This window comes from Lynx rufus, unplaced genomic scaffold, assembly GCF_022079265.1.
Source record: "Lynx rufus isolate CCGP_SWC_20201006 ecotype Redwood Valley unplaced genomic scaffold, mLynRuf1.p SCAF_24, whole genome shotgun sequence".
Lineage (NCBI taxonomy): Eukaryota > Metazoa > Chordata > Mammalia > Carnivora > Felidae > Lynx > Lynx rufus.
The window spans coordinates 11397187-11413806 of NW_025814839.1; the positions used below are offsets into that span (position 1 = coordinate 11397187).

General features: G+C 48.9%; 1 protein-coding gene across 2 annotated transcripts; it reads left to right on the forward strand.

The window, feature by feature from the left end:
* The first annotated feature begins 1246 nt into the window (after window positions 1-1246).
* Window positions 1247-16620, forward strand: MLEC (malectin). 2 transcript variants are annotated; one of them, XM_047088075.1, is made up of 5 exons: window positions 1247-1610; window positions 8231-8409; window positions 8996-9172; window positions 9279-9336; window positions 10742-11060. In XM_047088075.1, exons 1-5 carry the CDS (start codon window positions 1382-1384, stop codon window positions 10969-10971), a joined length of 873 nt encoding a protein of 290 aa, XP_046944031.1. In that variant the 5' UTR covers window positions 1247-1381; the 3' UTR covers window positions 10972-11060. The 2 variants fall into 2 exon arrangements, with proteins under 2 accessions (XP_046944031.1, XP_046944032.1); XM_047088076.1 differs by lacking the exons at window positions 8996-9172; window positions 9279-9336 and having other exon boundaries at window positions 10742-16620.

Sequence of the window (16620 nt, forward strand, 5' to 3'; positions counted from 1 at the left end):
CATTCAGGACCCTGGGTGTTTTTGTTCACTGCTGCACAAAGTTCATTGCCTGGCACGTAGTAGGTAGGGTTGTTAGGTAAAATGCAAAAAGCCCAGTTAAAATTGGATTTTAAACAAAATATGAATTATTTTTTCATAGTATGTCCCATTTGTTTACCTGAAATTCAAAGTTAATTGGGCTTCCTGTATTTTATCTACTACCTCTGCCAACCATACTAGTAGGGTCTCAAAAAATATTTGTGGAATTTGCCCTGGCCCTGCCCTAAACTTGCAGTGTGACCTTTTGGCCAACACTGAGTCCCTCTCTGGGCCTCAGTTTATCTGTCTGAAGAGGGGGGGTTTGGACAGTGACCACAGCGCAGAGATCGCCAATGTAGGAAAGCGCTGGGTGAAATGCCAAAGAGCAGAAAGGGAGCTCGAGTCACGCGTACACCTACAGGCTGGGTACCACGCGCGACTCCGCTCACCGGGGTTGGGGAAGTCCCGATCCCGCCCCTGAGTCGCTGGGACGGACCCAGGCTGTCGCCAAGGATACCTGGGTAGCCAGGAGCCCCTCCCCCACAAGGCCACGCATTTCCGCTGCGTTGGAGCCTTCTGATTGGACGGCCGTCTGGACGCTACCACCAGCCCAGAGCTCGCTAAGGGGTGGGGGCGGGGTCTTGTCCCCGTGGGACTCTCTCCCTGAAGACCTGTGCTAGCAACCTGTCTAGGAGAGGATGGGTTTTTTGCCTCACACAGAGAAAAAGACTGAGGCTCGGGTCGAAAGAGTTTCCACTGCTTCTCCTACTAGAGCTTATGTTCATGCCTCTCCCTGAGAAAAGAGGGGGCGGGAAAGTGGGCAACGCACCCCTACCCGGAGCCTATTCGGTCCCAGGATCTGGAGCACCGGAAGTGTTGGCGACGTGTCAGTGCGCCCTACTCTAAACCTTCCCTCCCAGGCCACCTTTCCTATTCAGCTGCAGGATTCCGGGGCCGCCTGGGCGCTGCACCCCGCCACTTCCGCATTGAACCGCCGCTTCAACCGAACTCCCCACCTCTGCGCGCGCTCCCTCTCGAGCCTGTTGGTTGGGCTGGCTCCTGGGAGTAGCCACGCCCTTTCCCTCGCCCGGAAGCCAATGGACGGGCGTCTCCCGGCTGGGCGATGGGTAATTAATGAGGGCCGGGCGCTGATTGGCTGTAGGGTCGTGGGGGGCTGGGCGGCGGGGTAGGTTGTTCCTAAGGTGGGAGGCGGCACCCGTGGCTGAGAAGGAGGCCTGAGAGCGACATGTCCCCGGCGACTGAAGCAGAGCGGCCCGTGGCGCTGTTTTTCTGAGCCCGGGGCGGCCTGGCGGCCGACTGAGGACGAGGGTCGGCGGAGGCTGCCCCCGCTGTGGTGGCCGCCATGCTGGAGGCCCGGGCGGTTGAGGGAGCCGGCGTGGCGCTCCTGCAACTGCTATTGCTGCTGCTGCTGCCGCCGGCGCTCCGGGGGCCGGGGCTCGGCGTGGTCTGCTCGGCGGGGGCCGGGCTGCCCGAGAGCGTCATTTGGGCCGTCAACGCGGGCGGCGAGGCGCATGTGGACGTGCACGGGATCCACTTCCGCAAGGACCCATTGGAAGGTCGGGTGGGCCGAGGTGAGAGCCCCTCAGCCGAGCCGTGGGATCCGGGGCCTGCCGTGCTGGGCGCAGTCGACCGAGGGCTGCGGGCTCTGAGCCCCTTCCTCGACCCTGGGGCCACGTCTCCGGAGCCAAGTCTGTCTCTGCGGTTTCCTCAGGGACCTGGTCAGAGCTCAGAGCCTGGCGCGGTCTCGAAGCTACGAAGAGAGATTGAGGCAGAGTTGGCGAGAAGTTATATTTGGACCTCACATCCTGCATTTTCTTAACCCCTCTCTTCCAGCCGATCTGGGAAACTAAAGACGAGGGCGGCTTGTTGCCACCTCGAGGCCTCACGGGTCGTAGGTTATCAGTGTCCCAGGCCTGGGTGGTTTTGCTGTGCTGTATTACGACCGTTCCTGCTAGATTCTTGCCATCCCAGAAATCGGCCGCCTTCCTTACCCCTTCTGCAGGAGCGGGGCGTGATTCTTAGCCGGAATAGAAAGGAATCTTCGAAGACGATGAGCCAGGAAAGTTTGATTGTAGCCTCCTCCTGCTCCCCCCTTTAGAGTGAGGACTATGTGTGCTCAAAAGTAGAAGCTGAGGCCACCCCAGAGGGTGGTTGTACTGAAGCCATCCTGCACGTGAGGCTGGTGGAGTGTCAACTGGGTCAGCCAGTGGAACCATCGGAGTATTCTATCCGAGAGTGTGTAGAGCGTGTAGCGCCTACCCTAAGAAGTCTTGAGGGGTAGGATTCCAGTGTATGGGGAAAATGATTCTGACTTAACTGACCAGCAACAGTAGTTTTCACAGAGCTGCGCAGTTCTCAAAGTTCGTGTAAGAATGGCGGGGTGGGGGTGGGGGTGGGGGGGAGCTGGCTAAAAATGCAGATTCCAGACCTAATAGATTAAACCCACGTTTCTGCACCAGGGGCTTCTGATGTTGGGCATCCTCAGACCAGACTTTGGGAAAATCTGCTCTAGACTCTTTTCTTCTGTTAAGTGGGATTGGACAACAGGTTTAAGAGGGAAGTTCCTTATTTCGTGTGTTGGAAGGAGATTTATGTTGTATGCTGGGTTCAGAGGCTGCCAAATTGGCAGTGTGCCATCTCCAGAAAGCTAAGAGACAGACTTTCTCTCATTCTTTCCACGATGCCCAGATTTGGCTCTTGCCTTTACGAAAGGGTTTAACTTAGTTCTTCCAAGTTAATTGCAGTGTCCCGGAGTTTGTTGTATTCGAGGGTTTATTGCTTCCATACATGTGAGGATGTTGGGACACAGGGCCGTTTTCTGAAGTTCTGTGTTTGTCTTGGAATTTACTTGGCCCTGGCATGTAGGTCTCAGTGGGCTGGGTTCAGCTGAGTCAGGGCCCCGGTCTTTAGCAGCTGTAACAGCCGCCAAAGCCAGACTTCACATAAGCACGAGGTCACTGCTGTCTCCATCCTGGACCCTTCCTCTTTCTTCATGGGTGTGGGCAGGGAGGAAGGAGCTCTTGAGGAAACTAGAGACCGTTTGTGGACTTTACCTCTTGAGATAGGAATGGTGAGGACGCGTGCAGATGGTTTCTTTCACTTGACAGATACCAGGCTTTACATATTACATGATCCTATTAGGTTTATTGTGCAGAGGAAAAAGCTAAGACCATGCCGGTTCAGTTCCCAGTTCAGAAATCCTGGTTTTAATTTGCTGGTGCAGGTGATTTGCAGGGGGAGGGTGTGGTGCTGGTCAGCAGTCAGCCAGGCTCTCTGTCCTTGGGTTATTGGCTCATGGTTGCAATTTCTTTGGAGGGGTTTATTGTAGCAGGTAAAATTACATGAGACCTACCAAAGCTCGTGTGTATTGGAATCCTGTCTTGGACCCCAGCCTTTGGGGTGCTCTATAAACAGAGGTTCCCTGCTCCACTCTGTCAGAGTGTAACAGACAGGGGCCATGAATAGTAGCGGTAGGAAGGGGTGGATGGAGAGTGGAGGCTGGTTGTCAACTGTGGCTTGGACCAGCCTGTTGCATCATTGCACTTACTGGGTTCCTGACTGAGAGTAGCATTTTGGTGGCCTTAGATCTGGGTCTTAGATTCGATTCAGCTTCCATTCTCCAGAGGCATCTCTGTAGTTTCTGTGCTAAGGAGTCGGTGCCACCAAGGGAAGTGTAGCTGTTCACTCTGCCTTCCCTTCCCTGGCACTGTTTGGGTGGGATGTGCCAGGTATTTGGAGACCCTTGCTCCATGCAGCTATTACACTAATTGCAGTAGGAGCTGTATGTCTAATTTCTTTTGCCACATGCCGGCGATATTGTTTCCAGCATTGGTTCGTTTTATGTTGAATGGATTTAGGCATTTGTTGCCAAGTTAATCCAGATAAGGGTTTGGCCTGCTTTTGAACTTGGTGTTTCTCTATAGTGTCTTTGTAGTTCAGCATTCTTGTAACCGTGAGTGGCTTAGGGCACCTAGTGGCTTTTGCTTTCAAAGGCACTTCATAATGTTTATTGAATTTCATTTCTGCCTTGAGGGTAGCTAGTGCTCACAGGAGATCCTCATAGCCCGGGAAAGGCTTTTTCAACTTGTGGGCTTCACCAGATGGAAATACCACTATAGAGTGCTCAACTTGGGGCTTTGGCATGCTGCAAATTCCAGGTTCTTGCTCATTCTGGGTTCCTCCTGACTCAGGAGGAAAAGGCCTGGTTATTTGGCCTGAGGGCCCAGGACTTGGCCTGGTTTTAGGAGAGGCTATTTCCTCTTCATAAAAAGATATCTGCCAATCATTTGTATGACCTTGAAGAACAGGCCTTACCTCTCTGGGCCTTGTTTTCCTTCGTACTATAACTTCTCGTGCTCTAGAAATCAGTGACCTGAGTCTGAAAACTCTCTTGCCCAGAGTGGGTTTAAGTGTCTCTCTCTTTCTCTGTTCTTGATAACCTTTCACATGAAGTTACAAGTGGGGCAGAACATGGTTCCAGAGGGGAAAAAAGGTGGCTAAGGGCCTGAACCTATTAGATTACTAATTCTGCAGGCCTAAGGAAGACCCTTTTCTGGGCAGCCTTCCTTTTGGCTGGGGAGGGATTTGGCTCTGGGGGGATTAGAGCATGAAAGATGCTGAGGGTCACTGCTGTGTCTGATTTGCTTAAGGCTGTGGGATTTGTTTAGAATTTTCTCTCCATACTTTCACCTAAGAGGCCGGCTTCATCTGCAGGCCCTCTAAGTAGCAGAAGTTCACAGGTAGAGAACTTAGGTAGGCGGTATCCCCATTTTACAGGTGAAAAAACACCTAGAGATAATAATCTGTTCCAAATCATATAGTAGTTTGCAGAGCCAGGGTTCAAATCCAGGCCTGTCTTACTCTCAAACTGGAGCTGAATTTTTTAAGTCGCTTGGCTCCTCCATTGTCCTGAACTAAGTAAGAAACAGCAGACATAATGTAGGCCCTTTGGCCCTTCCTTTTTGATTAACCGAATCCTCAAGGTTCCCCGCCTCAGTGCATTCAGAATAATTCTTTATGGACTCGCCTTGCGTGAGAAGGAAGTGACTGAGAAGAATAAGCTAGCGGTCAGGTGGGAGGCCTAACCTCGGGGTGGCAAGGGTGGGGTGCCACAGCAGCTCTGCAGTGGTGGTCTCGTGTAGGACAGCTTCCAGCTCATTCTGGCTTTTTCACTGCTGTGGTTCCTCACCGCAGTTTTCCAATTTTTTATTACTTCCATTTCCACTTGGTCCATTCCCTAAACTCCTGGGAGTGGAGGCATCTTTTTTTTTTTTTTTTGGTGCTTATTGTGTGCATATGCTTGCCTGGGTGGCATACCTTTATGTCTGTCTGTGTCTCTATGAGGCACTGTGTTAAGCTGTTTACAGATCTCCCTACATGCAACCTGTGGGATAGGTGTTATCCCCATTTTATAGGTGAGAAGACAAATCGTTCCACACCACATGGTAGGCGGCGGAGCCAGGATTCAAATCCAGGCCTGTCTTACTCTCACACTGGGGCTGAATTTTTCAAACAGCCTGGTTCCTCCATTGTCCCGAACTAAGAAGCAGCAGACATAATGTAGGCCCTTTGGCCGCCTTCCTTTCTGGTTAACTGTCTGAGCTATATTGTGCCAACTTCAGCAGTGTGCTGACTGTGTACACGTCACTGTATTTTAGATCTGTTTAGCTGTGAATACCTAAAGTCTAAAGGGGAAAGAAAGAAACCCTTTTTACTTCTGCATCACTTGGGACTTGGACAAATGCAACTTTGCATGTGGCAGATCTCCTGGGAAAGCCACTTGGGCTTTATAGGAAAAATATTTAAAGGTAATTCCAAGGTTGTTAAGTAGTTTTTATTCACATGGCTGAGTTTTGTTAGTTGTGAGACTGCGGCTCTTACAGATTACATTACTGTCAGTTTCTCACTTTTTCCGCTCACGAGAAAGAAAGAAAGAAAAAAGATTCCCCACACATGTACAAAATTTCCTGTGTGTGTAAAAAGCAAATGTAGTTAATGTTCCAAATTTGTAAGGATCATGGTCCTCCTGGAAGAAGGGAATTCTTAGAGCTCAAGTGGAAGAGAAATAGCAGTCTTTTAATCTTCCTGGTATAAGGGTTTAAGCCTGGGAAAGAGCTGAGGCATGTTGGCAGTCCATCCTTTGTAGTGCTACTTGGCCACCCTTTGATTTCTTGAGAAGAAATAAAAAGAAAAAAGCCTGAAGACAAAAGCGCAATGAGTTTCCTGTTGCATTGTCTCATCAGGTCCATCTGATGTCACGGCTAACTGTTCACTTACAGGAACTGTTAACAGTTATGTTTATTTTTTTGAGGGCTTGACCTTAGCCACTGGCTCTTTTAGTTACTCTTTCACCTTCCTTAGAGATAAAAGATCCTGTTGGAGTTGTGGTGATTCAGATGATAAAGCTCCAGGGATGACTGCTCCTGGACATCTCCCAAAGGATCTAGGTGCCAAATGTCTTCAGAGTCATCATGCGAGATTGGAAGGTGGTCTTGAAATCTTAATCCCAGGCTGGAGGAGAGACGAGGCAGGTGTACTGAAATCATTGCTAAGTCTGCAGTTTGGAAAGTAGATTATGGAGCACTGGGAAACCTCATTGTGTTTACAGGATAAAGGAGTCAGAGAGGCTACTCTCTGAAGGAGGAAGCGTAGCTATTCATCTCTGAGGCTGGAGTGCAGTCAGTGTCTAATATTTGAGGCAAGACCCCAGTTTAATTTGTTATGTGGTCGGGGGAGAAAAACATGTGTAATCTTGTCTCCTACTAAGGTTGGGGGAAGAGGGCTGGGGGCAGTAGAGGTTTTTGGCTTTTTTTTTTTTTTTTTTTTTTTTTTTTTTTTTTTCAACGTTTATTTATTTTTGGGACAGAGAGAGACAGAGCATGAATGGGGGAGGGGCAGAGAGAGAGGGAGACACAGAATCGGAAACAGGCTCCAGGCTCTGAGCCATCAGCCCAGAGCCCGACGCGGGGCTTGAACTCACAGACCGTGAGATCGTGACCTGGCTGAAGTCGGACGCTTAACCGACTGCGCCACCCAGGCGCCCCTGTTTTTGGCTTTTTGATACTGACTCAAGGTATGTAACTTTTTACCTTTTTTTTTTTTTTTTTTTAAATGTAAGCTTTACCCTCAGTGTGGGGCATGAACACTCATGACTCTGAGGTTAAGAGTCACATGCTGTATCAACTGAGCCAGCCAGGCACCTCTAACTTTTTACTTTTACCCTGCCTTATTCCTTATCAGTGTGTGAGATGGGAAAGGTGGCTCCCCCAGGACTTGGGCATCTTAGGCCAGAGGTGCCAATAGGACCTTGGCAGATTTTCTTCCTGCGAGGATGGCTTAGCCCTATGGAAAGAATAGCATGGCTTCACTGCTGCTCAGGCACCTCCTTAGTTGCTGTTTGTTGGTTCAGCGAATCATCTTGAGTGCCTGTTTATGTGCCAGCGACTTTGTTAGGTGCTGGGGCTACATTAGGAACTTTTTGGTTCTAAACTCTTTTGGATTAACTGGGGATACGTTCAGGAGAGAGTAGGTGAGGTTCAGTTTTGTGAGTTTGTGGGAAGTAAGGTGCTTGCATGTAAAAGAAATTAGCGAGTATCACGCCCTTCTTTTTGTGAGCATGTTTCTCTGGTATTTACCACCCTTGGAACTTTGTGAATGAAAATTATAAAAAGCAACTAAGCTGGTATCTTATTTGTAGTAAAGACAATGCAGAATGACTTGCCTAACATTTCCTGTTTGTTTTAGACCCTTGAGCTTTTCTGAGTGAAAAAAACTCTTTGAACTTAATGGTCTTGCAGAGTTCTTGGCCATCCCCCCCTGTTTTATGAGGTTTCTCTGAAGCTCCCCTCTCAGGGAGCCAGGAGCTGTAGCTTTTGCCTGTTTTCTTCCTGTCACTCTCTGCGGTTGAGGAAAGTCATTTTAACAAGCTTCTAAGAAGTTCTTCTCTGAGGGTTAGGGAGCTGTTGGGGTGACTAGTGTTTGGTTTCTTTCACTTTTTCTTCCTTAGAGCCATTAGGCTCTCTAATGCTTGCCTTTGTGTCTGGTCACTTTAAAGCCAGATGCAGAGGGGGTGGCTCCTTCCCCTGGGAGGGTTACTAGCATTGCCCCAGAAATGGCTCTGGCAGTTGTGGGGTCTCTGCAATTTTTGTGTGTCTTGCCTCTGATGTGGTGTCTCTTTGTCTTTTGTCCCCAGCCTCCGACTATGGTATGAAACTGCCAATCCTGCGTTCCAACCCTGAGGACCAGATCCTGTATCAAACAGAGCGGTACAATGAGGAGACTTTTGGCTACGAAGTGCCCATCAAGGAGGAGGGGGACTACGTGCTGGTGTTGAAATTTGCTGAGGTCTACTTTGCACAGTCCCAGCAGAAGGTGAGGCCTGGTCAGTGGGACATTGCCACTCTTGGATAGTCCCCTGCTATGGGCCAGAGAATGTAAGAGCCTCCCCAGAAGGGAGGAACAGGTGAGCTTTGAGGAGAAGCTGGATTCCTTCTGCCCCTCGAGAAGCGATGTCCCATTGCTCACAAGGCTGCGCTTGCCTTGGGGGTTGGTGACAGAAGGCAATGCCAGAATCTTAGTTCTTGGCAACTAACTGATCCTGGTCGTCTTCCTTACTTGTCAGCACCTTCTTGTTTTTTAGCCTTATTCTTTTCCTGTCTCTTCTTATGAATTTCCTTCTTTCCATGTTGAGCTTTTTTTTTTTTTTCCCATGTTGAGCTTTTTGTTTATATTCTTTGTTTCCTAAGGCCAGTATGAGACCTTGACCATGAAGGAACATGGCTTTGATTTGGCTCATGTAAAGAACTCTTTACCCTTGACTATATCCAGCTCTTTCATTTTAAAAATTATTTCTGAACTTGAAGCCCAAGCAGGTACATGATGTCCAGCTGCTAAAGGAGTATGAAGCTGATGGTTTTGACATTGTCTCTCTTTCTTTTTTTTTTTTTAATCGTGGAAGGTATTTGATGTGCGACTGAATGGCCATGTCGTGGTGAAGGACTTGGACATCTTTGATCGTGTTGGGCACAGCACAGCTCATGATGAAATCATCCCTATGAGCATCAGAAAGGGAAAGCTGAGTGTCCAAGGGGAGGTGTCCACCTTCACAGGGAAACTCTACATCGAGTTTGTAAAGGTAATGCTCTCCCTCTGCCTTCCCAGCTGAGGAGATGTTTAAAAGAGTGGGGGTGGGGGAATGTTTACTGCTGTGTGGTGCTGACCCTGGTTCTCCCATTTCCCAGGGGTACTATGACAATCCCAAAGTTTGTGCACTCTACATCATGGCTGGGACAGTGGATGGTAAGTGGTGTTTTTAACTTGCTTTTTTGCCTTGGTCTGAAGGATATGATTGAGGAAAGCCTTGGGGGAATAATTTAGCCATTCACTTTTGTATAAACACTTAAAGCCAAATTGTGGGGAATCCAAAGTCAGATGGATGGGGACGGAGTGCAGCATGGTGCTGACCATAGCTTTGGAGTAAGGTCTGTGTTCAGATTTTGCTGCTGCCACTTAATCAGCTGTTTGGTTTTGGACAAATTCCTTTAAGTTCACTGTAAATGGGGCTTAATAATGGTACCTACTGGTGTGCCTCGACCCTTCTAGTCTTGGAATCGCCTAAAACCTGTCCTTATTCTCTTTCTTTGACATCAATTTCCTGGGGGCAGAAAGGGAAAAGGCAAAAGAGGGAGGAGTCTTTCAGCGTTTCGGTGTGCTCTCGGGCATTGCTCAACCGCACTGGACAAAAGTCCACTTCCGAATGTCTTCTTGTCCTTGGGATCCAGCCTTAGGATATATCACTTTCTCAGCATTGAGATGATCCTGGCTGCCAGCTTCCCAGGCTGATTTTTGCACAGAAAGCTGGTGTCTTAGTGACTTTTCTCTTCCATTTGGCCTCTGTACCCTTTCCCGAAACTCATCCTTAATGCAACACGGAGCTCATCCTGTTGTCTTGATGTGTCCCAAGATGCTGGTGTTATGACATCTAGGCAGATGTCTTGCCACAAAAACAGATTTGTAGCTTGAGTCCCTAAGGAGCAGGCAGAACAGAGGGGTGGTGTGTGCTGACAACCCAGGGCCCTGTAGCTCAGCTTTTCCTCAGTTGCTGTGTGAATCAGAAGGGCACATGGGATTGTGGAGGCTGCAGAAGGGATTTGAAAAGGTTAAGTTTTGGGTGTCGAGTCATTGCCACTGTTCAGTCCAGTCCTCACGGTTCTGAAGAAGGAGAAAAGGAAGGTGATAGGAAGCCTCCCTGGGGTAGGGCTTCTACGACATTTTAGTTAAATCTAAAAAAGACTGGTGTTTGCGGCCATCTGCTATTCTCTAGGCCAGGAGTTGTTTCTGCTCCATCTGTTTTTTTTGCTGTAGACCTTGCATAGGTCATAGCATCTCTTTATTGTGGCTCATTTATGGCTCTTAAGGGTCTCACTTAAATGGTGTGGGTCTTGGGGCACCTGGGTGGCTCAGTCGGTTGAGCATCCGACTTTGGCTCAGGTTGTGATCTCATGGTTTGTGGGTTCGTGCCTTGCGTCAAGCTCTGTGCTGACAGCTCGGGGCCTGGAACCTGCCTTGGATTCTGTGTCTCCCTCTCTGCCCCTCCCCTGCTCGCACTCTGTCTCTCTCTCTCAAAAATAAATAAACATTAAAAAAAATTTTTTTTTTAAATGGTGTGGGTCTTACTTAAAAGATGTCTACTTTCTTGTGGCAGATGTACCAAAGCTGCAGCCTCATCCAGGACTGGAGAAGAAAGAAGAGGAAGAAGAAGAAGAAGAATACGATGAAGGGTCTAATCTCAAAAGACAGACCAATAAGAATCGGGTGCAGTCAGGCCCCCGCACGCCCAACCCCTATGCCTCGGACAACAGCAGCCTCATGTTTCCCATCCTGGTGGCCTTTGGAGTCTTCATTCCAACCCTCTTCTGCCTCTGCCGGTTGTGAGAACAAATACCATCCTGAACAGGGTGAAGGGGTGTGGGAAAGAAACCGAACATGTTGGTTTTGGTTTCTGTATTTTTCACAGTGATTAACAGACAAACAAACAAACAAAACCACACACAAAAATTAAAGGAGAAAAAAAGAGGCAGAGTGGGTAGAGAGCAGCCCTTATCCACCACTGGTCCCAGCCCTGCTTCAGTCCTCGTGCTCTCTTTGTGGCTGGCCCCAGCCGTCTCTTTCCTCTCCAGGGTACTTAAGGTGAAGCAGATCCTCCATGTTCAAGGAGCCCCATCTGCACACCTAGTGGAAAGGACTCTGAACCCAGAGCAGACGTGGTTCCTTTTTTTAGGTTAGAAATTAACAGCAGGGAAATGTCATCTTATTACCTGAGAAGACCAGCGCTGGGAGTTGGGTATGTTCTGAAGTTATGTCCAGATAAGTTTTCAGATGTCCTGGGATTGAAAGTGTGTGTGCTTTGTGTATGTGTGAAGGTGTATAATTTGTATGATAAAGACGAAAACAGAAGGGGGATTAAAAAAAAAAAAAAGAAAAGAAAATTAGATACTTCCTTGCTTGGAAGCCTTTCTGGTTTCAGCCCAGTGATGGTTCCACCTTAAGTGTTTGCGCTTTGTCATTGCTTGTCTCCCTGACATATGCCAGTTAGAGGACTGTCTGGTATCCAAGACGATTAGTTTATGTCAGGTCCTCAAGTTGCCTCTGACTTGTTACCACAACAAATCATTTTGATTTCAGTGCCTGTTGGGGACTTTGATTTCTTCTCATTTTTTTCCCCCTTTAATCTGGCCCATTTGAAATCTCTTCTCTCTCTCTCAATCATCCCGCTAAGTTATTGCCAAGAAGGGAAGGCGACCTGGGGATTTGGGGTTCCCTCCGCTTGAATGTCTTATCCTCTACCACCTCACCTTGTTGGTACCTCCCTCCCTGGATCTCTGAGCCAGCAGCCAGGAGGACCTGACCCAGCAGTTCTTTTACTGGCCCCTTTGTAGGGTCTTGCTGCCAGGGGACAGGGATGCTTTCCAGCCTGCAGCAACAGAACACTTGACCTTAAAAGTCTTTTCTGGTCTTTGGATTAGAAAAGGCTTATGTTAGCATAACTTAAGAGCCACCTCAGAGACTTGAGCCCTACTAAGTGACTGACCACTGTTTAGAGTGTCTATCTAGTATCTGATGTTCATTTATTCCCATGTCCTTCTGTGTCACAAGTCAACCAGTTTTGGTTTATGCCTAGAGCTGCCCCAAGAAATTAGACTCATTGTCTATATCTGGCCCACTGGCGCCTCTTCCCGATCCTAGCAGTCTACGCCTTTCCTTTCATTTCCCTGTCTGAGCTGCAGTTGGGTTCTTGGCGTGACGGAGTTGAAAGATTTCTAGTCAGCCATAGTCCTGGCAGCTCTGAAGCCAGCCTTAGCATCAAGTGGCTGTCTTCAATTCCCTGGAAAAACTTGTACAGGAAATGAAGGTTCCCTGTTGCCTTTCTTTCTGGTCACTGTTATTCTTTTCCCAGTTAGAGCAACAATGAGGGAGGACCCAACCAAGCTACACAGAGTTTTGTGGATGGAAAGCAGCAGGGTTAGCTTCCGCTTGGGCTAGAGCAGCATAGAATCTCAGACCAGGCTGATCTTTTTAGAATGTGTTTAATTTTGTCTTTTTTTTTTTTTTTTTTTTTTTTAATGTGTTTGAAGAGCTCCACGCATTTGAATTGCTTGTGTGACAAAGTAAGTAGCTCTTGGGCTCATGGCCTGGGTTTTGGCTCTTAATGAGTTACTCTGGGCCAGCATTTAGTCCTTTGAGAGTGGGAGCCCTTTATTTTAGCTGTGACTTAGGCCTCAGTAGTAGGGGATTGAGTCAGGCATCTGGATGACTGTGGTCTGAGGCCGCAATAAGAGGAACACTTCCTGGAGTGCTTCACAAAGCTCCCTGCTTTGAAGGATGGCATCCTGTAGCCTTGATCCGGGGCACCCTTTGCCCAGGGCAATAGACGTCCTGACTAATTGGGCTTCTGACAGTGGCTTTGGTTCCCCTTCCATCAGATCTCCTCAAAGCTGTAGGCCACTGTCAATGGAGTAGACAAGAGGAGGAAGGAGGACTCGCTGCCTCCATTTTGCCTTGTTTGTTAGTTTGCCTGGGTCTTTGAGGAAGGAGGGGTCCCGCCTACTCACCTCAACCCATCCCTTCAGTGACTCAGAGTCTCAGAAGGAAACCCTGGCTCCTGGGGCCATTTCCTAACGGTACTGTAAGCCAAGCAGCTTTGCTTCCAAGCCCACCCCTGTTTCCAAGCTCACTCCTTTCCCCTGAGCCCAGGGATAGGGATGGGCATTTTCCTCTGCTTGTGTCCGAAAGGAAGGAACATCTTTCTATGGCTCACAAAAACTAAAGGAGAAGTGAGGAAACAGGAAGAAGTATGGTGGGGGGCTGGGGTAGAGTCCCCTGGAGCCAAGTCCACCCAGCTAACAGCTGCCCGGGGCTGGTCATAGCTGGCCCATGATGCTGAACTTGAAAGCTTTTTTTTTTGTTCGGGGAGGTGGGGGGGGCTCCTTCAAGATGATATAGGTACATGAAGTTTAGGTTAAAGGGGTGGGGTGGGGCACTCTTTATTTTTATTTTTGTATTGTGTACGTCACAAATTACTCTGTTCGTCGTTTGCTTTTTGCACTGTTTGTTCTCCTGCCTGTATTTTGAGCTAGTGCTAGGACCAGGCAGCTACGCTGTAGGGAGTCTATCTGGGGTTGGGGAGGTGATGAGGGATGCCGCTTAGCTCTGGGGAAGGGGAGGCCTGGACTCGTCTACTGGATCCATGCACTGTCCTAGGTTTTTAGATCTCCCTGAGCCCAGCTGGCCAAAGCCAAGAGCAGACGGCCAAGATGAAACTCCTTTTGCCAGGAATGTGGCTTCGGTTCAGTTTCTGGGTGGACCACATTAAGATGTTCTGCTGGGGATAGACTGAGAGTCTTCAGTGTAGCTCTGATTTGGGTCAGGGGCCAGCTGGCCTTTTTGGGTTTCGCTCATGCTGACTGAAACATCCTGCCAGGAAATAATCTGTGGGACTCATGTCCCCTAAACCAGATCCATATTTCTGTAACATCTCCACTATGGAGGAGAAGCTGCTCAGTGGATATCTTGAATTCTGGTGACTTGAAAAATGGTTATCTTCGAGTGTCAGTGGTGTTAGACTCCCGGGTGGTGGGGGTGGGGGCGGCACAGGGCCTGTAGGGTCATTACCGGCTGGTTTGAGAATGTAACCTTTTCTCTTTTTTCCACTGTTTGCCTAAGAGATACTGGCCTGAAATTGGGAGAGCACATTAGAGGTCAATTAGGCTTTGAAGAGATGGGGTGAAGTTCAAGTTAAGTTTACCTGCCCCTTTCTGTGTCTGGAAACTAATCTGGTTTTGGAATTGTGTTTTGACTTCTTTATCTTTTTAGAGAAGCTTCTGTTTTAAGGAATTTCTCTTCCTTCTTATCCTGCTTCTACTTTCTCCTGGGAAGACCTGGCCATGGCTTCTAGAATCTCAGTTGAACTTCGGAAAACAGCAGTAGTATTTTCCCTTTCCTAGCACATATACTCCTTTCTCTAGAAATTGGCTCACCTTGGGAAGACCAGGGAAAGAGTCCACGGGTTCTCTACCCTCCCTGGAGATTGGGGCAGGACCCACCCCGGTCAGCACAGTGCCTTTTCCTCTCCTGCTCTGAGCCAGGGTGGGCATTCCCTTTAGATTCAGGTCTGGGCAGGGGTCTTACAGTCCCTGCCGTGGGGCTGCTTCCCCATCCCTTTCTCCCCCTCCCCTTTGCTGGCCGGCTCTAACCTAATTCAAGTGTCTTCTTGCCTCGAGGAGCCTTAATGGCATCAAGTGGCAACATGTAATATTGTCCTCTATGCCTCTCCAAAGGACCTAGGAGAGCAGGTGAACTTTCCAAAGTGAGAGAGTAACAGATGCTCCTGTTCAAAACAAGGGGAGGAGGAGGAGATGCTCGGGCCTCCTTCTGCTGTGGCCCTGGGGGAAAGGAGCCTGGGGTAAGGCTCAGTGATAGTGCGGAAGCAGAACCAGAAACACCCGGGATCTGTTCAGAAATCTTAGAAGTCTGCTTCTCTTCTATGGAAAGATATAATTAGGGATCAAAGAGCTCTAAAAATATTGCAAAGAAGCCTTAATGTTCAAGCTTCAGAGAGATCAGAGTAATTTCTCCCGTTCTGTCCGAGCTAGGACTCTTTCTGTATTTAGACCTCTTCTGGGGCAAGAGGGCTAGATTTCCTCATTTTATTACGAGACCAGATTGGCATCAGTGGGTCAGCTGCCCAGCTAGGGCGGATTTCTTCTTTGTACGTGGGTGGCTTGCTGCCGATCTAGTTTGTCCTTCCCCAGCTGCCTTTTGGGTGGCCTGCCTTCGGCTGCCAAATCGTTTTGATAAGAGCAGATAATTTGGGGACTGGCTGGACTGGCAGAAAAAGAGCAGGATGGATCTCTTGGGACAGTCCCCTCCCACCCCCCACCCCCTCCAGGATCATAAAGACAAGGAGCCAGGATTGTGCCGGCAGCCAGGGAAACAGTAGTCCTGTTAGAGTTGGCAGGGAGGGCCCTGGCACCTCTCACATCCAGGCAGTCTTGTGAGGTGGGGGCACACAGCACCAGGAGAAGCAGAACTTCGTTCTCACCTCTATTTTGAGCTTCAGTGCTTTATTTCAGTATGAGGGAAAACAACAACAAACTGAAGTGTGCTTTCCGTCCTTTGAAAGGACAACTGTCAGGAAAGGAGAGCCGAGTTGCCAGGTGGGAGGGGAGAATTGGCAGGGAGAGTCTTTACGGCAAAACCAGGAATGAGGCGTTCTTGACTCCTCTTCCCTGGCGTGTTACGATCCAGGGAATGAAAAGAAATTTGACCCTGGATTAGTTCCCTCTTTGGATCCTCCTTCCACCATGTTCTCACACACTAGGACCAGCTGCCCATTCTGAGCTCAGAGCAGCCTCTTCAACAATTATTGGCCTAACCTGGCTTGTCAGGAAACCACCCCTGCCTCCCTCCCCTCCCCCCCCCCCCATTGGGCCTGGCTGCTCTGTTCTATACCAAGTACTGGAGAAGAGTGGCAAGTTCTTAGTAGGCCTGGTAGCTCCTAGATTCCCATCCTCTCCCTGCCGCGGCGAAACAAACTGTAGCCACAACATGCATTTACAGCAGCACAGTGAGATGTGATTGAGGGGCTTTGAACCTGGCTGGCCCGGGAAAGCAGTGGGGGGTGGATAGAGCTGTCTTTCCTTCTGGGCTGTCTCCATCTGTCCCTACCCCTTACATGCCCCATCCTACTCCCACCAAAAAGTAAAAAAATCAGGATGTTTTTCACTGTCCATTGCTTTGTGTTTTAATAAACAATTTGCAGTGACACTGTTGAGATTGAGTTTGAACTTGGTTGCGAAGAGGTGAAGTGATTGGGTGGGAAAAGGGAGACATGGGGGCTCACTTAGCTGCAAAGGGCTGTCCTGGGACAAGACCAGCGGCTTTTGTCCATTTTAGCCTCGTGTCTCTTGCTTTTGTTTTCGCCGGGATGTTTGGTTAAGAGAATGAAGTTCTGTAAAACTGCCTGGCCATTTCAGCCAGCAGTGCATTCAAGGAAAAATAAACAGTTGTTTTGTTTTGTTTCCA